This window comes from Protopterus annectens, chromosome 6.part1 (genome assembly GCF_019279795.1).
Source record: "Protopterus annectens isolate FY-2018-M chromosome 6.part1, PAN1.0, whole genome shotgun sequence".
Classification (NCBI taxonomy): Eukaryota; Metazoa; Chordata; order Ceratodontiformes; family Protopteridae; genus Protopterus; species Protopterus annectens.
Window position 1 is genome coordinate 180,681,611 of NC_056738.1, and position 22,765 is coordinate 180,704,375.

The 22,765-nt window shown below is 44.1% G+C and overlaps 1 protein-coding gene across 7 annotated transcripts in view; it reads left to right on the top strand.

The window, feature by feature from the left end:
• MARK2 (microtubule affinity regulating kinase 2) overlaps positions 1–22,765 on the top strand; it is a 2,737,523-nt gene that overhangs the window by 1,118,972 nt on the left and 1,595,786 nt on the right. For all 7 annotated transcript variants that reach the window (XM_044075616.1, XM_044075618.1, XM_044075619.1 and 4 more), the window contains exon 6: positions 11,252–11,322. In XM_044075616.1, coding sequence (XP_043931551.1) covers positions 11,252–11,322 — 71 coding nt within the window. The remainder of the gene's footprint in view (positions 1–11,251; positions 11,323–22,765) is intronic.

Here is a 22,765-nt window from a genome sequence, read left to right on the forward strand (position 1 = left end):
CGGAGTCAGTTTTTCCATCTCTACCCGACCTTATTCCAAAGGTCAGAGGGGAGGGAAAATGTTCTGGAAAGCCAAAGGAGCCTTTCAGGACACACGTGGTGAACCCCCCTCCAGGGGCAGAGGAGGAGGTAATAATGGAAGACTCTGCCCTCATGGCAGAGGGGGTCCACAACACCAGGGTGACAGAGATCACTTCTGTGGGCAACCCTACCAGCGCTCCTGAAAGGAGGCCCGACTGTCCTGCTCTGGAGGCAGTGAGACGCCTGGCTAAAAATAAAAGACAGCTGGGTACAAAGCATCATTTCCAGAGGTTACTTCATACCATTTACCACACCCTCTCCAACCATAAGGAAAATCCCGGATATTCCACCCAGTTGCAGGGAACAGGCAACTGTAGAGGTCTGAAAGTTGCTACAAAAATAGTCATCCAGCCAGTCCCAGCAGACCAAACAGGATCCAGAACTTACTCAAAATTCTTTTTGGTTCCAAAGAAAACGGGGGACTGGAGACTCATTTTGGACCTCAGCAGACTCTACCAATAAGTAAAGAAAGAGAAGTTCCGGACTGTCACGCTTCAGTCTATACTTCCCTTCTTAGGGAAAGACAATTGGATGTGCTCGATAGATCTCAAGGATACGTGCTACCACATAAAGATGGCCAGGCCATCCAGAGATCACCTGCGTTTCCGGCTGGGAGCCAATCCTTATCAGTTTCGAGCCCTGCCCTTTGGTCTCACTACAGCCCCCAGAGTGTTCACCAAATGCATGACAATGGTCACGGCTCACCTGAGGCGTCTAGGATTCCAGATGTTTCCGTTCCTAGACTATTGGTTCCTTACTGCCACCACCAAGCATCAACTGATTCAGGCAAGGGAGTACACTCTGCAATCATCTAGGCATTAGTCAACTCAGTAAAGTCTTCTTTCTCGCCATTGCAGCATATCGTTTTTATCGGGCAGAGCTAGACACCTCAACCACCACTCTAAGGCTAACAGTGGAAAGAGTCTTCTTCATCAGCATGCCAGCACATTGGTATCAAAAGACAGAGCACTAGCTTTAGAAGTTCTGAAAGTATTGGGTATGATGGCAGCAGCAATCCTAGCCATACTATTAGCAAGAATGCATATGCGCATCCTTCAATGGCTGTTCACTCAATGGTCTTGCCAGGAACTACCCATGGACCACACAATATTGATTACAAGCTCTTGCAAGAAAGACCTCCAGTGGTGGTTGACGGCTCTTCATGTCACCATAGGACGCCCCTTTATTCTACCCCATCCAGTCGCCATTGTTACCACGGACACTTCCCTGATAGGTGGGGGGGGGGGGCATTTTCAGGGAAAGACTGTCCAAGGCATATGGGATGGATCAGGAGTCACATTTGCATATCAATATCCTGGAGATGAGAGCAGTACCTTTGGCATTGCAGTAACCTCTAGGAACGGTTGCGATTCAGACAGACTATCTGTCAGTGTTGTATTTGAACAAACAAGGGGGAACCAGATCTTACCCCCTTTGCCGAGAAGCCCTCAGAGTTTGGCAGTTGGCTGTTACCTCCCAGCGTTTTCTGTTGGCAACACACATCCCGGGGAGATCCAACGTGATAGCAGACAGACTAAGCAGGGCAATCCTATTGCCACACGAGTGGTCTCTCAAGAAAGAGATTGTGGACAGGATTTTCTGCAAATGGGCCAGCCTTGCTGCGACCTTTTTGCCAGTCACATCAACACAAAATGCAGAAGCTACTTTGCCCTGATTTCCCCTCTGGGAGAATCCCCAAGGGATGCACTCGTACACGATTGGCCCCCGGGTCTCCTCTGTGCATTTCCACCAATACCATTGATACCCAAGGTTCTACAGAAAGCAAAATCCCTGAGAAGGACCATCATTCTTATAGCCCCTCATTGACCTCGGCAGATTTGGTTTCCATACCTTCAACCTCGTCTCTTGGAGGATCCCTGAATTTCTAGACCTTCTGACACCCGTTGGGGGACTTTCATCCCTCTCTGCAATCATTGAAGCCGACAGCTTGGCTGCTCCAGTTCCCCTCATAGCCAGGCTTCATAACCTTTCCAGTAAGACAAAACAGATCCTTTTGTCTTCTCACAAGCCCTCCACTAGAAAATTGTATCTTAGTAAGTGGAATAGATTTTGCATATGGGCCTCTAAAAATAATATTGATCCTTACCAAGCCCCCATGACATCCATATTAGAATTTTTGACTATGATCTTTAACAAAAGAGCGGCAGCAGCAACAGTTCGGGTTCATTTGGCTGCTATTTCTAATTTTCATCTTGGAGTTGATGATTTAAATATCATGTCCCACAAATTATCCAAAGCTTTTCTCAAGGGGACATTCATATGAGACCAGCTGTGAAAACTCCCTGTTTTCCATGGAATCTAAATGTTATGTTTTCACATATTATTCTCCCTCCATTTGAACCAGCATCACCTTGTGACCTCATATATTTGTCGTGGAAAACCATTTTTCTGGTAGCTATTACTTCTGCCTGCAGACTGTCAGAGCTTCAGGCTTTATCTATCAACCCTGCTTATCTGATTTTTCATGCTAACAGAGTATCACTTAGGACAAATCCTTCTTTTTTGCCCAAAGTTTCTTCAGAAACCAATATTAACCAAGTTTTTGAGTTACCAGTTTTCTTCCCTAATCATTCCAACAAATTATAGAGTATATGCTGCATCAACTTGATGTTCACAGACCGCTCAGATTTTATTTGGATAGAACAAAAGATTTCAGGAAATCAGACCAGATTTTTGTTTCATTCTCTGAATCCAGGAAAGGTAAACCAGGAGCTAAAACAACTCTTGTCTAAATGGTTATCTGATTATATCACTTTTGCCTGTTCAGCTGCTAATTTGCCCTTGCAATACAAAATTAAAGCTCACTCAGTCCTTGGTCAAAAACTCATACCTTTATCACTCATTACAAAGTGGATAAGGCCTCCAGGGATAGAGCATCCTTTGGGTCCATGGTCCTGAGAATGTACTCCCATGAGCCACCTGAGATTGTGTTTGGGATGCTACCCACCAGTTAAGAATGAACGGCAAGACTGAACAACTTCACATTAAGAAGTTGTGTACTTACATAATGTTCTATGTGAGTTGTTCATCTCGCCTTCATTCTTACGTCCCTCCCTCCTACCCCCTCCTGGCTGATAGTTGACCTTGATGTTGCTTCGTCCTGGTTGCTCAATGACTTCTTCCCTTCTATAGGGGAATTACTATTATATATGGTTATAGTATACGCAGCAAACAAGATCTGAGATCATTCACAGTGCATCATGGGATAGGGGGCTTTGCCTCGAGCTACTGGAAGACCTCGAGCTTTGCATGTGGCCGTACCAGAGATGAGGGATTGGCTTTGAACCCATCAGTTAAGAATGAAGGCGAGATGAACAACTCAACATGAAATGTTATGGTGAGTACATAACTTATTTCCTTTTATTCGCAAAGTCATTAGCTATTTTTTTCCATTAGCAAAGGTGTTCAGTTTGGGAGATAAGACATCTATAGACTCCAGCAATTTATTATGATAGGTTTGAGCACCGTCTCCCAAGTGGCACTATACAAGGTACAGTGTAAGAAACATTTAAAGGTATATTGTCAAGTACTTTAGTGAAAAATAAATGAAGTTTGAAACTGTGGGAAGTGAATGTTGTACAAGTAATTGCCTACACAGTAGCCTTAGTAATTTAATGCATTTATTATAGCAGTGCACACTTTAGTTTGTTTATTTAACAGTAGCCACTGCAGTTTTTCTTAGGGAGTAATGTTTGTTGAAAGCATGCATGCTGTTTCACATCTGGGAGGGGAAAAGAGATAAAAGAACAGATGGGGCTGTTTCCATTTACTCTTATTGCTCACATGAACTTTAGCATAGGTAATGGTTGTGGGTGCAGCTATTTCATTTGGAGCAACTGTCTTTTCTGGAAGGGGTTAAGCTTTGTTTTTTGAAAATGTCTACAGTTTTGCATGTGTTCTAAGTTAAAGAAGGATAGGGATTCTGAAAATTAAGTTTTTTTTGTTTGAGTGTTTTCATTGCAGCAGATAGCCTTAAAAATGTTACATAGGTTCAAATAGAAATAAGAAGACGTAACTACGTAAGTGATCAGCCTGACAGGCAATGTGTGCATATAAGCTAAAGGCTGAAGTTAACATTTAAAAGAACTGCCATACTTAATAGATTGGGGGAGGCAGTAGTTTTTTATCATAATGGCTACTCTGTATTATCATGGAAAGCAAATGGACGTACATGTTTAGACAAAAAGCAGACAGTTTTGAATTATAGTAAGAATTGTAGGGTGCAGATAGAAATGTTGCAGGAGAAGTGAGTAGAAATGAGTATGTGAGTTTGACAAAGGATTTCAGAGTGGAGATTTCAACAGAATGTCGGGGACAAAGGGAAGGGGAGTAATACTGATTGGAAGAGGGTCTCTAATAGTGATTACAAGAGGAAAGTAAGGCAATGATAGACCTGGGTTATTGGCAGGAGAGGAGGATTACACTGGCATGTATTTATATAACACCTAAAACTGCTGTTATGGAGCTTTAAAGAATTTTGTGAGAAATAAGTTTTCATTGTGGAGTATTACATTATGGGTGAGGGCTTGAGCCAGCTTTACATTAGTGAGGATGTATTTGGAGGACTTAGAAGTTAATGTCTGTCAAAAGAGGGTAGATTTTTGAAGACGTATATGAGAACATTGGGTTCAGTAGTAGTAAGAACTCAGAATTTACATGGTATTTTCCATGGTGCAGTAACTGGGCTAGACTGAAGAGAAATTATATCTGAGAGCATGTGTACTTAATTGCAGACTTCAACACATCCAGTAACTATTTCAGATCATGCACAGAAGAAAACTAACAAATGTGCTGTTTAAAAAAGTAAAAATAAGGCACTGGTGCTTTTTTGCTTGATAAAAAGAGAGGAACTTAAAGAATGGGTGGGGAAATCATTAGAGAGTTATTAGGGAAAACAGAAGCTTCTTCAGAAAGAATAGCTTTTGAGTGCGTTAAAATGAAAATGGGAGTTTAAAAACATGGCAGAAGTAAGACAGGGATGAGGAAAAATAATAGCAATTATTTGCAGGGTATGTTGACAACGATTAAAGTAATGCATAATAAAGGGAATATCACAGATCAAGAAGAGGAGCAACTGCAGAGTACTAATGGGAAAGTAAGGAAGTGTATGGGTAATCTGCATAAGTTTACAGAGGCTGTTGTTAAGCAACATTTTTTTTTATAATTCCTGTGCACAAAAATGTTTAACAGACAGTTTAATTTTATATTAATGTAAATTTGCCTGTGTCGCAAGTGATAATTCAGTAAAGTTGTAACATTTAGCGCAATGTCTTGGGCAACAGAATATGGAAAAGGATGTCACTAAATTTTAAAGAGCCTTTGACAAAAATGACCAGAGATCCTATAGAAGTATTAGAGATATTTCAGGATTTTTTTAGAAAAATTGTATAGAACAGAAGAATGTGGAAACCAGGTAAAGGCATAAATAGAAATATTTTTAAAATGGCTTAATTATGCTAAGGTTAGAAGATGAAGCTCAACAGTTAATAACTAAGACTGGGTGAGATAAGGTAAAAATGGTGATGTAAATCAGTCAGTAGGTAAATCCCCAGAAACATGGTATTCCCGTTGAAGTTTGGAGATTGGGAGGGAAGAAAATGATAAAGACCTGGAAAGTTTTGTTTTTTGGGGAGGGGCGAATACCAGCATCTTGGAGGAAAGTGGTGGTGACTTTATTACCCAACAGGGTAATGACCCTTTAGACCCAGCTACATGTAGGCCCATTTTTCAATTTTAAAGCCTGATTATAAAGTGTGTGTCTGTACTAGCTGAGGAGATGGCAAAGGTGTTGCCAAAACTGATACATTTAGTCTGTTGTGGTTTTATGAAAGGGGGGGGGGGGGCAGCATTTGACAACATTAATAAAATGATCCGGGGGGGGGGACTGTAAGGAAATGTTAATATTGTTGATGGATCTTGATGCAGAGAAGGCAGTTGATCCAGTCAGAGTTTTATTAGCAGAGCAATGTTGTAGCATTTGTATTCCCCTGATAGAATATTGGGGTTATTTAGAAGGGATATAGGAAGGGTTGGAGGCAAGAATTAAGAGGGTTGCTGTTTGACAAGCTGTGTTTGAGCAGAAGAATCAAGCAGGGGTGTCCTCTTTCCCCTTTATTTGCTTTATATTTATTTAGAGATGCTGGCAAATAAAATAAGGGGCTCGCTTGTCTTATTTTTACTTGCTAAATCCAGAAAAGGACATGTAGGTGTTCTGAAGCACTGAGACAGTTTAAAAACTTTTCAGGATATAAAATATAGGAAAATAAAGAGTGTAGCGGTAGACTATATACCCTGATGTGAATTGGTTCAGCAATACCAATATTTATAGGGACATAAGATAAAGTATTTAGGTGTATGGATTAAAACGGATTATATTTATGGCAGCTTAAGGATACGAGGGAAGTAACTAAAATTGATGATGGTACAAAAATTGAGAAGATGGAAGCTCTTGCATTTTGCTATCCATATCTATAGTCAAGCATTGAAAATGTTTCCACTCCCTTTGGTTTATGTACAGGTCAGACATACTTTTATTCTCCAGAGGAGTAGTTGTGAGCCATAATTAATAGAGTTGAAATTTTTATTTGAGAGGGGAGGGGAAAAGGACAAGAGTTAAGTGGGATAAGTTGATTCTCCTCATAGAACAGGTTGTGTAAGATTACCGGATTTGATGGAGCATTTTACAGCTTCATAGTTAAGACACATATAAGCAACAGAAGAAGATGATTATGAATAAAAGTTGAAATGGATAAAAAGGAAACATGAGGGAAGTCTGACAGAAAAGGAGAGCGTGGGAATTTGGATGCAGGTCTTTAAGGAGAACCATAACCACCAAGCAGAATCCTGTATTCATAAAGTAGCCAAAAGGGTGTTAATAACTAAGCAAACATGGAAGTTGAGAAACAAAATCTTACTAGTAGTAACAGCTTCAAGCATGGATACAGAAAATAGGTAAGGGGGGATTTAGTAGAGAAAATTAGCAAAAGAACAAATGTATTGGGAACAAATTACCAGAGAGGGGAAGGTAATACGAGTGGGATGAAAAATGTTTGCTATGGTTTGTTTTCTTTTCTGTTATCGTTTGTGTACCTTATGCTGTTGTCTACAGTGGAAGAATTTAATAAAAGTGCTTTAAAAATAAGGCAGCTTTACCTGGTTGCTGTTACAGATCCATCCTTGTCCTGTTCCATTTACTTTAAATGAAAATGCTACTACTTTGCTCCTTGCTCAGTTCAGATGGAATAAATCCCTTGGCAGTTATATAATGCAGCAAACATGCTTTCTAATGAACCCTAATCAAGAGTCCAATAATGTTTTTTTTTTTTTTTGTTATCTCTCTAAGTAAAATCAAATTCAGAGAAAAACAAACTGCTTTAAAAGTAGACAAAAAACTGTGTTACGCATGCATACTGTAAACTAAGAAATCCAAAATAATCAGAGCAGCTTTACTGGGCAAGTGTCGTAGCTAACACACTGTTCTGTTTGGCTTACCTTAAGTAAAAATGCTACTTTGCAAGTCCTCCTACAATGCAGCTAGAGAGCGGGAGAATCCCTTTGCAGTCAAAACAGCACAACACAAATGCTTGTGAATTGGGCCTAGCCAAGTACTTTATAATCAGCCTCCCACTCAGTCTTCCGCCAAGTGCTTAACCATAAGCTCTTTAAATATTCAAAGCATTATTAACAAAGTCAGTAAATGTCACTCATGAGTTACCCAGTACTCTTCAGACATAATTCTCACTGAAACTTGTCTCAAACCCCATACTAATGCTAATGAAATACTTCCCCCTGGGTACAATATCTTCTGCTTAGACATGATCCACAAGAAAGGAGGGGGTGTAGCCAATACTATATTCCAACCAGCTAAGTCTGTCCCCGCTGTCTCACTCCCCAACTTTCACCCAACAGAGCTACTAATGGTCAACTGCAAACTCAACAATCACAAAAAACTTCTCATTACTGATGTATCCCCCCGGGTAATAACATTCCCATTCCAGAGCATTTTCTCTCCTGGATTAGCCATCACATATTTTAGGAAACATTTCTAGGGATGTCAAAATCGACTGGCATACCCTGAGTCCTGACACCCCTACCTCAAGTGTAAGTCTTCATGACCTCAAGCAACTAATTTCAACCCCTACCTACTACAGCAAACCAACCAACTCCAGCATTAGCCTAGACTGGATCCTTGTTTCCAGTCCTAACTTCTATCACAACCCCAAAACACTACCAGATTCTATAAGTGACCACCTTCCCACAAGCATACAAAGGTAATCAAAAAAAAAAAAAAAAAGGGAACAACGCACTCAGAGCGATTAAACTCGGAATAAAAATAAAAACACAAAATGCCACTCCACAGTGGAAGTACAACACCCGGTTTAATGAAGCATTAAAATCAATGTGAACTAAGTGCTTTCACCTTGTAGTTCCTTAGGGCTTCATCAGAGTAAAGCCTTATTGAGCCACAATACATTAAATAGTAAAAATTCATGTGACCAATGATGTCATACATCAATTAACATTTAAAAACATAATGTACCGTCCTGTGACGATCCTTATTATAACCAATTAATAAAAATCACATAAACATTTAATATGCAATTCCTATGATATATAAAAAATCTCTGATGTACCTAACACAGCATTTATGTAACCCATTTGGAACCTAAATGTTCACAATTTAGTTGCTTTTAATCTTAATATTCCACTAAGTAAACAATTTCCATTAATACCTGGGGAAGATGTAGCATCCAATCTTAACTGCCACTCTGTCTCTAATTTTTCTAACTTAGACTTAGTATCACCACCTCTTTCCATTGGAACAATTCTGTCAATCACAAAGAAAAGAAACTTTTTAAAGTTGGTACATTTCAAACTGTGAATATATAAAGCATTTTCACTTTTTTATTTTTATATCCCTCAAGTGTTTACTAATTCTTTCCCTTAATTTCTTAATCGTTTTCCCTACATATAATGTGGGGCAACTTATACAGGTGGCAATGTACACTACCATTTTAGTATTGCAATGTCCGGGACAAGGTAAACTACGAAAAAAAAATTCTCAATAGCTGTGTATAGACTAATATATTTTCATGTTCTACGCATGTTACATTTAGTCATGTTAGATATATGCCCTTTTTTTGTGTCTTTTACTTTCTCAATTAGCTCTTTAAGATTTTTCTCCCCCCCCCCCCGAGTAAAAATAACTTTAGGTTTTTCTCCTAAAATGGTTTTAATTTCAAGGTTAAAAATAATATCCCAGCAAACATATATTGCTGTTCTAAGTTTGCTCACTTCCTGATTGTATGACAGCACCAATGCCTTTTCATAACAACCTTCATTTCTCTCACCTATGGGTATCCCACCTGTTGTCAGAAGCAGTTTCAAAAGGAACCAAAAGAAGCTGTTTTGGGACAAAATGGATTATATCAGTAAAACGGCATACCCTCCCCTATAGGCATGGACTATGTTAGAAATGAATGGGATGTTAATAATGGAGTCAATGTGAACAATGAATTTTTTGATTCTAGAAATGAGGTTAATGTACTTGTTAGGGAAGATGTTTCTTTAGATCAACCAGCCCCCTTGAGACGCTCTCAGAGAGTGATGAACAAGAATCAGGAACAGCATGGACAGCGGCAACAATCCCAACAGTGGTATCAACCACAGCATTATGGGAAGAGGAACAACCGTTGTTTTCAGAGACAGAGGAATTGCTTTTATGTCATGTTACTGAAGTTTTCTGTACTTTGTGTTACCTCTGAACAGTAATTGTTCTGTATGGAGATTTTCTCCCTGGGCCTCCGCTGAAAAAGGGCACATGCTCAAGTCAGACACACCTGGTTAACAAATGTCAAAATAAATTAAAAAAAATAAAAATACAAAACAGACTGAAAAAATATAGCAAAAGACCAAAAATAATGCATGATCAAGCCTTTTCTATGACCCAGACAAACTGAATTCAGCAGGTAACCTGGGTGTTGGAGCAGCCACGTGGAGAAGTGTGAAAATGAGTGCTAGATGCATGCTCTGCCTGTCATGGGGGGGGGGGGGTTGTGACTGCTCAGCCATTTGCCACCATGCAGTGGAGGCTTACTGAAAACAAATAGGTTTTTAGCCAAGGGTGTATGCTTGGTCCAGCCCTTGGCAGTGTGTGAGTGGAAATTTGTACATGCTGTCTGAGAGAGGACATAGCAGGGCCTTTGTTATGACACTGAGAATTCATCAAAGTCACTCGGGGGTGGGCTAGGGTTATGAACAGACAGAAAAAAAAAACTTGCTAGCTGCCATAATGATGGCCTCTTCAGAAAACATTGATCTGAAAACAGCTCTAACCCTGAAAGGAACATTTGGGCCATTAGTTCACAGGAAGTGGCTGGTCAACAGGGAATAATAAACCAAAACAAAAAAAAAAAAGAGAGAGAAGAAACAACTTAAGTATGCAAACTAAAAGCCAAAATAACTGCAAAGCAGCTTTCTCTTATAGCTGATACAGTTAAACTTAAATGCATCTACAACCCTCTTTGACGGGTGTGGAATGTCCTCCTTCTGTAAGAGTGTCTGCTACACCAGCCTTACCTTTTGGAGGCCCCCTGTAGCTTTGTAAATGTTAAATGTTTTTTTTTTTTTTTTTCCAAGAAGGTACTTGAAGGCAGCATGGGGTGAAGAGGTAGGCTTTGGATACATGTCCACTTGTGTAATTTGTAAACTGATACAGGAGCATGGACATCTTCAGATGCAGGGTTTTAAAGAAAAATGTGTTGAGTGGTGATGGAAGAGAACCCATCCAAGGGTCTCATCAAGGAGAGTCTTGTCCTAGATCATCTGATATGGTACAAGTATGTCTGAGTTTTTGACATTAATAGACACAGTTGAATGCCTTAAAAAATGCAATACTTCTCTCTGTTACTTTTCAGTGCTGTATATTAACCATTTATAAGCAGGACATGTGTGTAGTTGCTGGAGCAGTCTGATAACTTTTTAACATGGGAATACATACATAAATTATTGTTGCAATGAAGATTGTTTTAAATTAAGATGTTCAGTTTTTATATGCATTCTGGTTGTATTTCACCAAATTTAGAGAGCAAACTGCAATATTTACATTCCTCGTGGTTGTCTCTGAAATGAATTTTTAATTCATTTTGCAGGAGAAGTATTTGATTACCTAGTTGCACATGGAAGAATGAAAGAAAAAGAAGCCAGAGGACGATTTCGACAGGTTAGTTCTGACTTGACATTAAAGTGTGGCAAACATAGTGCAATTTAGTAATAAATTAAGTGATTGTAGGTAAAGTATGAGACCATCTCCTGCAGAAGTTGTTGGTTAAAGTGCTTATTTGTTTGAGATAAAAAAAATGCTGGCCCCATGTTACTAGGGGGAAGATTGCCATATAGTTTGCTTCCAGTTTTAATGCAAAGCATTTTTTGTGGTTTTACCACTCTGACAGGCTGAACTAGAAATAGGATTACTATCTTACTGTGAAGTTATAGACTTGCAGCTAGACCTGTCATGTGCGAATAGCATTATGCCATCATTAGAAAGGTAAAACAATGTTTTTATAATGTAAAATGTGTTTGTTTGAACACCCAGGTTGTAGAGGCAGTAGTAGAGTTGCACATACAGTTAACAGCGCACTGTTAAGTCAAGCACTGCCAAAAAATGGTCCAAAATTAAGTGCAAAACTAATGTAGTAGAAGTCCCAGTCAAAAGGATCAACTAAAGTTGTTCTTCATGTTTCACTGTTGCAGTCATCACCTGTGGTACCCTTGGCTGGCCCGAATACCAGAGTCAGTGTGTTTTTGCATCAGCTGCCATTACCTGTAGTCTGATATCAGGTAGTCAGTGCTATATAAAGCAAGGCAGCCGATGTCATTACATCAGTCTTTCTTGCTGTGGAGCCCGTAGCAGAAGCAGTTCGCATGAGTGCCAGTCGGTTGCTACCAGAAGTTGAATTTCAGCTGAAAACATCTAAAGCGAAGTATCTCGTTGGGGATCCTTTTTTCTTGCACTAATCAATGTCCGAAAAAGTTAACAATTGTCTCGCCTGTGGAAAGCAGGTGCCACACTGAGACTTCCATTCTTACTGAATCACTTGTTTAGGCCCAGACCACGATGTCCCTTTGCCAGTTCTGTGCCCTCTTTAATGCGAGAACCATTCGCCGTAGAGTTCTTTTTGTAGACAGTTATTTTAATGATGTTAAGTTGTCAATCTCGCCTTCATTCTTGCTGGGTGGGTTCGGAGCCGATCCTCGGCTCCGACTCGGCACTTGCTTAGCTTGAGAACTCCTTTTACCAGCTCGAGGCAACCCTATATCCCATGATGCAAGGCGAGACTACCTCAGATCTCGTTTGCCGCTTTGCGAAGAGGTCTCTTTTTTGCCAGCTCAGGTGAGTTTGAATTTTCAAGCAATTTAGTCAGGGTTTTTTTCTCTCCCTTTCTTCTTAATAGTCAGAATAGTGTGTAGTTTTTCTACAGCCCACCCTATTTCCCTTTAATTAAACTTTAAAGTTAATTTGTAAAGTTAATAATATTTCAGTTAGGCCTAGGCCTCTCTTTCTTAATCCCTATCTGAGTGTGTGTTTTTGGGATTAATAGTGTGACTGTTCAGTGTGTGTGTGTGTTTTGTGCTTAGACTATGTCTAAGGAAGGAAAGGTCTCAGGCTTCAAGAAGTGTGACTCGTGCTGTCAGAAGATGTCTCTGACAGACGGTCACACTTCTTGTGTTTACTGCCTGGGGCCTTTACACCTGCAGGACTCCTGTGCTATATGTCATTCTTTTAGCCAGAGAGTCCTGCAGGAGAGGAGGAACAAGTTAATCCTCCGTGGCTTATTAAAGCCAGAAGGTTCACCCACTAAGACTGGGTCAAGTAAACCTTCTAAGCCACCTAAGGTTCAGGCTACAGTGGTAAAGCCTTCCCCGGTGGCTCCAACTCCTTCGGAGTCGAGATCGGCTCCGGCTGGAGCCGATCTTTCTTCCTCTGATGTGGTAGTGTCTGTTCCTACCGGCTCCAACACTCAGTCTACAGTTGCCTTGTTGGCTCCGGCTGGCGCCGACGTGTTATCCAGTATCGGAACCGAAAAGCCTTCGGCTCCATCTGGAACCCAGAGGATGTCGGCTCCGATGGCTTCGTCCAAGAAGAGATCTCAGTCCCCTTCTTTGGAGTCGATCCACTCTGCTCCGAGGTCTCCTCTTTTGTCGGAACGGAGTCATCGGAGCCGATCTTCGAGATCTTCCAGGCTGTCTGACCACGATTTAGAGAGGGTGGTAAGCAGGCTGTTGAAGTCACAGGCACTAGCCCAAATGCTCCATAGCCCGTCTCAACAGACTTCGGCTATTGCTCTTCCCCTTGAACTTCCTCCTCCGACTCTCCTCCAGAGTTCGGAGCCGGAGCTACTCGGGACAGCGACCGTATCGGCGCCGGAACCGATACATCCCCTTTCGGCTCCGTCGTCTTTGGCTCCGATCTCCTCCATGAGACCTTCCTTGGAGGGATCCGGTCGTCGAGTTTCCCTTGTTGGCTCCGAGGGGGCTAGTGGCATCGGACCCTTGTCCGGCCCCGCTCTCCCTCTCGGAGCTTCGGCTTTGGTAAGCTCGGCACCGACATCGGCCTCGGAGCCTTCTCTCTCAGTGGAACCGGGAATTCCTGTCTCCTCGGAACGGGAGTATTCTGGTCTCCCTGGGAGGGGAGCCTTTGAGGTGATGAGGAGTGTCCTGGCACCTGAGCCAGGTCAACGGTCCATCCCTTTAGCTCCTCCCTCTTCGGTGCCTGTTGATGTCTCTTGCCAGCCTCTTGCTCTCAGGCCCAGGGATCCATCGCCCCAGGTTTCCCCATTGGGAATAACTTCCCTCTTCCGAGGTTTCTCCTGATCCCGCAGGGGAACCCCCACGGAAGAGGACGTGTAAGAGGAAACACACAGACTCCCCTGAGTCTACAACATCTGATACCAACTTAGATGAGTTGGAGGGTTCCCCACGGTCCCCCTCTGAGGATGTCTCCTTTTCAGACATCCTTGAACTCCTCAAACAGAGGGGGAACTGGCCTTCCATTGACCCCTCCGAGGATGAGTCGGTATACCTGGAGGCTTTTGGATCCCGACCCTCCACCTCCTGGGTGTCTCCACCTTTCGACCCACTTATGCAGGTAGTGGCTCAGAAGGTGTGGGCAGCCCCAGATTCTGTGGAACCTGTCCCCAGGAGGCCATCCAAATTTATTACGGCCCCTTCAGACAAGCAGTTTCTTTCTAAGGGCGTCTCTGTGGATGCTATGGTGGTGGTGGCGGCCACCAAGAAGGAACTTGCGGATCCTTCCGTGCCTGTCCCATCCTCCTAACAAAGATTCTAGGACCATGGGATAGGTATGGTAAGTGGATGTTCTCTTCAGCGACCTTTGCTATGCGTTCGCTGAACTACCTTTGTCATTTCACCAGACTTCAAAGAGATATTGTCAAGGAACTAGGTGAAGTGGTTCAGGATCCTTCAGCTGCTGGGGCTCAGGACAAGATTGCCTCACAGCTAGCAATCCTAAATTCTTTAACCAACTCCTCCATGCGGCTCATATCCTATGCAGCCGATGGAGCGAGCAGAGCCGCAGGCACAGGAGTGGCTCTTAGACGTCAAGCCTGGATGCGGCTTTGTAATTTCGCGGACCCCTTTAAGGCGTCCTTCACCAATACCCCCTTTGACGGTTCGGCTTTGTTCGGACCTCAGGTGAAGGAAACCTTGACCAGGTGTGAGCAAGACGGCAAAACTCTTTCTGCCGTAGGAGTCCATTTTTCCACCCCTTCTAGACCCTATCCCAAGGGTCAGAAAGGAGGAAAGATGTGGTTCCGTAAAGCTCAAGGAGCAGCGCCGGACACACGTGGTCAGTTTACCCCCAGAGGCAGAGGGGGTAACAATAATAGACGCCACCCTAGAGGCAGGGGGGGGTACCCAGAATCAGGGCAACAGGGAGCCTCTTCCTGATGAGCCCTTTCAGCATCCCTGAGGTGTTGCCCGACTGTCCACCCTTGGAGGCAGTCGGGGGAAGGATATCGCTGTACCCAGTAGCCTGGCGTTCCCTTTCACAAGACATGTGGGTACAGTCGATCATATCCGAGGGTTACAAAATCCCCTTCGAAAGGTATCCCGTACCTCACCAATCCCTTCCAGACATCTCACCCGGTCAAAGGGATTTGGCAATACAGGAGGTTTCAAAGCTCCTAGAAAAAAGAGCCGTCCAGACTGTTCCAGCAGACCAAGTAGGATCCGGCGTCTACTCAAGATTCTTTTTGGTCCCCAAAAGGATGGGAGATTGGAGACCTATTTTAGACCTGAGCAATCTAAACAGATTTGTCAAAAAGGCAAGATTCCGGATGGTCACGCTTCAGTCCATTCTGCCCTTTCTGGGCAAGGACAACTGGATGTGCTCGATAGACCTTCAGGACGCGTACTATCACATAAAGATACACAGGTGCTCCAGGAGGTTTCTCCGCTTTCGGCTAGGGACCAGTCATTATCAATTCAGAGCCCTGCCCTTTGGCCTCACTTCAGCCCCCAGAGTGTTTACCAAATGCATGGCAGTGGTCACAGCTCATCTGAGACGTCAAGGATTCCATGTGTTTCCTTATTTAGACGACTGGCTCCTCTCCGCCACCACCAAGCATCAGCTTCTTCAGAGCAGAGACTACACTCTGCAGCTTTGCAAAAGGTTGGGAATATCGGTGAATTTCGAAAAAATCTTCTCTGCTGCCTTGCCAATCTATCACCTTTATAGGCGCAGAATTAAACACCGTCAGTATGTTAGCCAGACTAACAGATCAGAGAATTCTGGACATCCAAAAATACGTTCGGATCTTATTGCAGAGCAGCAAAGTCAAAGCCAGATGGGTTCTGAAGGTTCTAGGTCTTATGGCTGCGGCCATTGTACTTCTACCATTAGCTCGCTTCCACATGCGTCTTCTGCAGTGGATGTTATTCACTCAGTGGTCGTTCCAGAACCTTCCCATGAGGCACGAAATCTTGGTTACACAATCGTGCAGGACTCATCTAACATGGTGGATATCTTCCCCTCTACTTCATCAGGGCCGACCATTTGTTCCCCCTCCTCCGGTTGCCACAGTCACTACGGATGCCTCTCTGATCGGGTGGGGGGGGCATTATCAGGGCAGGATGGTCCACGGGACTTGGCAACCCATCGAATACCATCTGCACATAAATGTCCTGGAGATGAGAGCGTTGCTTTTAACGTTGCAAGCCCTCAACGACTTTCTTCCCGCGGGGACTATTGCAGTTCAAACGGACAACATGTCTGTGGTCAGGTACATCAACAAGCAGGGCGGGACCAGGTCCTATCCTTTGTGTCGAGAAGCTCTCAGACTTTGGCAATGGGCAATCTCCTCTCATTGGTTTCTGATAGCAACGCACATCCCCGGCAGGTCCAACCTCTTAGCGGACAGACTGAGCAGAGCCATTCTCATGCCTCACGAGTGGTCTCTCAATCAATCGATAGTGGATGAGATATTTCTGAAGTGGGGCACTCCTTGTTGCGACCTTTTTGCTACACCCCAAAACAACAAATGCCCGGACTTCTTCACCCTCTTTCCCCTACCAGGCCAACCCCTGAGAGACTCTCTAACCCAGGATTGGCCCCGGGGACTTCTGTACGCCTTTCCTCCTTTCCCCTTAATTCCACAGGTCATTCAGAAAGCTACCGTTTTGAGAGCCAAGTTGATTCTCATTGCCCCTTACTGGCCTCGACAAATTTGGTTTCCGACCCTACATCGTCACCTCCTGGTGCAGCCTTGGCATCTGGACCCAGTTCCGGATCTTTTGATCCACCAATCGGGTCAACAGCACCGGGCCATTCGTTCTCTCAACCTCACTGCTTGGTTGCTCCACTTCCTTCCCTAGCCAGGCTTCCTATGATCTCTGATCCTGTCAGAGATATCTTAATAGCTTCTTTGAAGTCGTCCACCAGAACGGTTTATGCTAGCAAGTGGCGACGTTTTTCCCTTTAGGCAAACTCCAGGCACATTGATCCCTTTACTGCACCTGTGCATTCTGTTTTAGATTTTCTGGCTGATGTTTTTCAGTCAGGATCTTCTTCATCAACAGTCAAAGTTCAACTGGCGGCTATTTCCAAATATCATGTTGGCTTGCAAGATCATAACATTATGTCACATAGACTATGCAAAGCTTTTCTGAGAGGAATTTTTCTCCTAAAGCCTCCAATAAGACATCCTCCTCCACAATGGGATCTGAATTTGATGTTAGCATCCTTGATTTTACCCCCCTTCGAACCGTCTGCTTCATGCTCCTTGAAGTTACTGACCTGGAAAACAATATTCTTACTGGCTGTCACTTCAGCAAGGAGGGTATCCGAGATTCAAGCTCTCTGCATCCGTTCCCCCTACTTGGTTTTTCACAAGGACAGGGTATCCTTGAGAACAAATCCATCCTTTCTTCCCAAAGTTGTTTCTCAAACTAATATTAATCAATCCATCGATCTGCCAGTTTTTTTCCCAAATTATTCTGACAGAGCTGAACAAAAGCTGCATTTTTTGGATGTCTATCGTCAGCTCAGATATTATTTGCATAGAACTAAACAATTCAGGAAATCAGATCAATTATTTGTCTCCTTTGCAGAAAACAGGAAAGGTCTCCCAGTATCAAAAGTGACCTTGTCCAGATGGTTATCTTCCACCATTTCATACCTGTATTCGCTCAGAGGCAAGCAACTACCCTCAAAACCGAAGGCACACTCAACCAGGAGCCTATCCACTTCTACAGCTTTTCAGGATAGGCTACCCATTGATACCATTTGTGCAGCAGCTACTTGGGCCACTCCTCATACCTTTGTCTCTCATTACAAATTAGATTTGGCCTCCAGGGACAGAGCCAGTTTTGGTTCCACAGTACTCAAGAGTCTGTTCCATTGAGCCACCCGGGATACAGGTGCTAGGGACGCGGTCCCATCCAGCAAGAATGAAGGCGAGATTGACAACTTAACATTTAGAAGTTATGTACCTACCATAACGTTCCATGTTAGTTGTCTTCTCTCGCCTTCTTTCTTGCGTCCCTCTCTCCTTCCCCCTGGCCTGGACAGATCTTGAAGAGTTTCTCCTTATCAGATTCACTCTCCTTAGTTCTTAGAGAGTCTATCTTAAGAACTTTTTGCCTAGTTCTTCTAGGCTAGTTTTGCTCTTCCTTTGGGATTAGTATCATTGGCAGGGTTATTTAGCTACCAAACAAGATCTGAGGTAGTCTCGCCTTGCATCATGGGATATAGGGTTGCCTCGAGCTGGTAAAAGGAGTTCTCAAGTTAAGCAAGTGCCCTCCGAACCCATCCAGCAAGAAAGAAGGCGAGAGAAGATAACTAACATGGAACGTTATGGTAGGTACATAACTTCTAATTCCATCTTCACATTCCAATATGGCATCCAGCAGCCACCAATCTGTGGACATTCTGAAAAAACGTAGAGATAGAGACAGAGACCACACAAGGCTACATCTTCCAACTATGCTACCGCTAAGCAGGTTATCCGGAATTCAGTAAGGCACTTTCGCAGCTCCTGATGCCCGATTCGATAGCTACGCAGGCCTCTACCGAGACCCTTTCAGAGTCTGGTATGCTGCAGAAATCTTCTTAGTCTTCCGAGCCTTTGGTTGTCTCTGCCTCGGTTGGGTCCGGAGCCGCAATGCAGACACCGGCTTCCAAGGAGGCCTTTTGCACTACAGAATCTAGACAAAAAAATGACGTCTTCGCATACGACTACCGTTTCTCTCAGACCGATGGATTCTCTCAGGCCTAGAAGCCAGGCCACTCCTAGTAAATCTGCTTCTAGCCACCATCTTGCTACTGCTCCACCACCTCATGCACAAATGATTAAAATGGTAGAGAATCTCATCTCCCTTATCCAGGGTAGTCAGGCCACTGCTTAAAAGGAAAAGGCAACCTTCTCAAGAAATTGACAGAAGAGGATTCTGAGGAATCTAACTATTCAGTTTTTGAAGAGGAACAGCATCCCTTAATTGCTTACGAGGATTCAGATGCAGAGGAATCCATCCCTTCTGCCTCCCCTTCAGAGGACCTTTTCTTTGGGGAAACCCTTCACTCCCTCAGGGAATATTTCCAGTGGGAATCTCAGGACTTCCCACAGTTTAAGAAAAGACTTAGAGAGTTTCTGGACCTGCCCCACCACAGACCCCTGGCCATCCTCCCTATTTTAGAAGTGGTGGATGATGTTTTCCATGAATCCAGCTTAGCCCCTGACGCCCTCCCTCCTGCTCCCAGTAACCTGACATGTACTGCAGAGTACTGGATTCACATAAATACCTGTACAGAAATTCTGCTGCAGACCCAGAGGTCATTACACAGGGACCTAAAGGAGCTAAGACTAGTTCTGCCAAGAATCTTCCTTCTGACAAGGACTCCAGAGCTGTGGACAGATGTGGTAAAAAAATATATACACCTCTGCAACCTTAGCTATCAGAGCACCCAGTTGTCAGTTCCATATGTTAAATTATCACCAACACACTTTGAAACACTTAAAACAGAAGATTGCTACCTTTCCTGACTGTGCCAATTCAAATGAGTTAGCAGATTTACTGCAGTCTGCTTGTCAAGTGGCTAAGCACTCATTACAGTGTGGATATGACACCCTAGACGCCTCTAGCAGGGCAGTAGTGACAGGATCTGTTATTAGGAGACAAGCATGGCTGAAGGAACAACCTCTCCTTGATCATGTCAAGTCTAAACGTATTGATGCACCCCTAGATAAGGAGAGCTTGTTTGGGGAAAAAGCAGAAGAGGTGCTTTAAAAAGATGGAAGACAAAGTAAAATCTATGCAAACAGTAAAAGATTTCTTTCAAGTTCAACATCCCAGATTCAGCAGAAACTTTTCCCTCTAAGCACTGGGCCTTCCCAGCACCTAGCAGACAGGGCCAAGGTAAGCCCTGCAAGGACAGACCATCTAGGCCCCTATCCCAGGGCCAGCAGAGAAGCAAACAATGGACCACTTCCGTCTCTAAGGCAGGGAGTTTTAAGCCAACCTTCTGTGGCAGACACTCGCAATGACTCCCCCTCCCCCCTCTTCCCTCCCTTCCCTCATCAAAAACTAGGAGGAAGGCTCTCCCTCTTCAAAGACAATTGGCTTTCTGTAACAAATGACCAATGGGTCTTAAAGATCATTTCTTAGGGATACATATTCTCTTTCAGCGAGCTCTCAATTCCAAGAGGGTACCCAGACTTACCTCCAAATCAGTGGGCAGAGGCATTGAAACAGGTCCAAACTGTCATATCCCAGGGGGCAGTAGAACCTGTCCCCTCAGATCAAACAGGCAAAGGCTTTTATTCCAGACTATTCCTTGTTCCCAGAAAAGAAGGCACTCTGCACCCCATCCTGGATCTATCCATTCTGAGCACATCCTTGGTGGTACCCAGATTCAGAATGCTGACTTTGCAGCAGCTGCTGCCCTTGCTAACAAAAAATGCTTGGCTAGTGACCCTAGACCTAAAGGATGCCTACCTCCTCATCCTCATCAGGGAATTGTGCAGAAAATTCCTGCTCTTCATTGCAGGCTCACAACACTTTCAGTTATCTGCGCTGCTCTTTGGCTTATCTACTGCTCCCAGAGTATTCACGAAATGCTTGGCTCCGGCCATAGCCTTCTGCAGACAGAGAAGTGTACAGATTTACCCTTACCTCAATGACTGCCTCATTCAGGCAGAGTGCAAAGAAAAGCTGCTCCAGGACCTTCTCTTTATAAAATCACTGCTAACTTCCCTAGGGTTCGCTATCAACGAGAAGAAATCAAAACAAAACTCCACCTCATTCAAATTCCTCCGGCCAGGGTTCACATGAGAAAACTTCAGTGGTATTTAAAGAGCCTTTGGTGCCAGCACTCAGTCCCTAGAGACCTCTCTCTCCCTAATCCCATGTATAAGGGCCGAGTTTCTCTGGTGGGCAGATGTCTGTGCCAGGAACAAGGGTCTTCCCTTCATCCTCTGCCCTTCCAGCCAAACCATAACCACCAACGCCTCAGACATTGCAGGCAGGTACACCCAAGGTCTTTGGGATGCCCAGCAGCTTCACTTGCACATCAATCAGAAAGAGATGATGGCAGTACAAAAGGCTCTGACATCCTTCAAACCCCATCTCAGCCCAGGGGTTCTCCTTATAAAAAGACACCACCACGGTAAGGTGGTATATCAACAAACAGGGGGGTACCCAATCTTACCCCCTGTGCAGGTTAGCCGTGAGCCTCTGGCTTACAGCCACCTCCATGGGTCTACACCTAATTGCTCAATACCTACCAGGGGTCAACAGCACCCTGGCAGACCACCTAAACAGAAACTTACTGGACCCCCATGAATGGCAGCTCCACAGGGAAATCTTTCTGCAAATCACTCAGGAGTGGGGGACTCCAGAAGTGGATCTCTTTTCCTCGCACCTCAACCACCAGCTGCAAAAGTTCTGTACCAGGGAGTATCACCGCCTAGTGTGGAAGGTCGATGCCTTGACCTTTCCCTGGAACTCCCTCTTTGTGTACGCATTCCCTCCTCTGCCCCTTATTCCCAAGGTACTGATCAGAATAAGGGAGGAGAGACCAAAGGCCATCCTCATTGCTCCAGATTGGCCCAGACAGCATTGGTACCCCTTACTGCGCAGCCTGACTTTTCAGCCCCCCAAGCTGCTTCCACTGATCTCAGACCTCTTGACCCAGGTGATTGGGAAGGTACTGCACCCAGACTTACAGACTCTAAATCTTTCAGCATGGCTTGTACCTTAAAAGCTAACAAGGAGTCCCTGTTAAGCAAACCGGTCCTAGACATCATCACAGAGCCCAGAAGACCCAGCACCAGAAAATCATACGCAGGGAAATGGAAAAGCTTCTTCTCCTGGAACCAGTCCAGAGGGGGCCAGTACCTCCCCAACTTTCCATCCCTCTTATCTTGGATTACCTAGCCGAGTTGCTCAATAGTGGTCTCTCGTTCTCCTCTGTTAAAATCCATGCCTCAGCCATTTCTGCCCATTACAATTCAGACCCACCCCTGTTCTCTCATCCTTTGAATAAGCAATTCCTCAGAGGGGCTTCTAATATCAGACCTCCCAGAAGGCCTCCCTCGCCACCCTGGGACCTGAATTGTGTTCTAGAAAAACGAATCTTACCTCCTTTCGAACCTGCTCCTTCTACAGAATTGAAATACCTGTCCTGGAAGACGGCCTTCCTACTAACTCTCACCTCAGCCAGAAGGGTGTCAGAACTTCAGGCTCTCATGGCCCTTCATCATTTTTCATGCAGACAGGGTCTCCCTGAGGACTAACCCCTCCTTTATAGCCAAGGTGGTATCTGATGTGACCCTCAACCAAGGCCATGCACCTACCCACCTTCTTTCCCAAGCTTCAAAACAAGGGGGAGAGAATTCTACACTTGCTAGATGTGCACAGACAACTCTGATACTATCTGGACTGTACTAAACCATTCAGAAAAGCAGACCAACTACTTGTCAGCTGTGTCCCTGGGGCAGAGGGGAAGCCCATTTCCAAATGGATGTCACACTGTATCCATTTCTGTTACAGACTACATGGGACCCCCCCCCCCCAGTTCTATCCGTACCCATTCCACTAGGGCATCCTTCACTTCCACAGCCTTCCACAGAGGAGTCCCCACCAGGGAC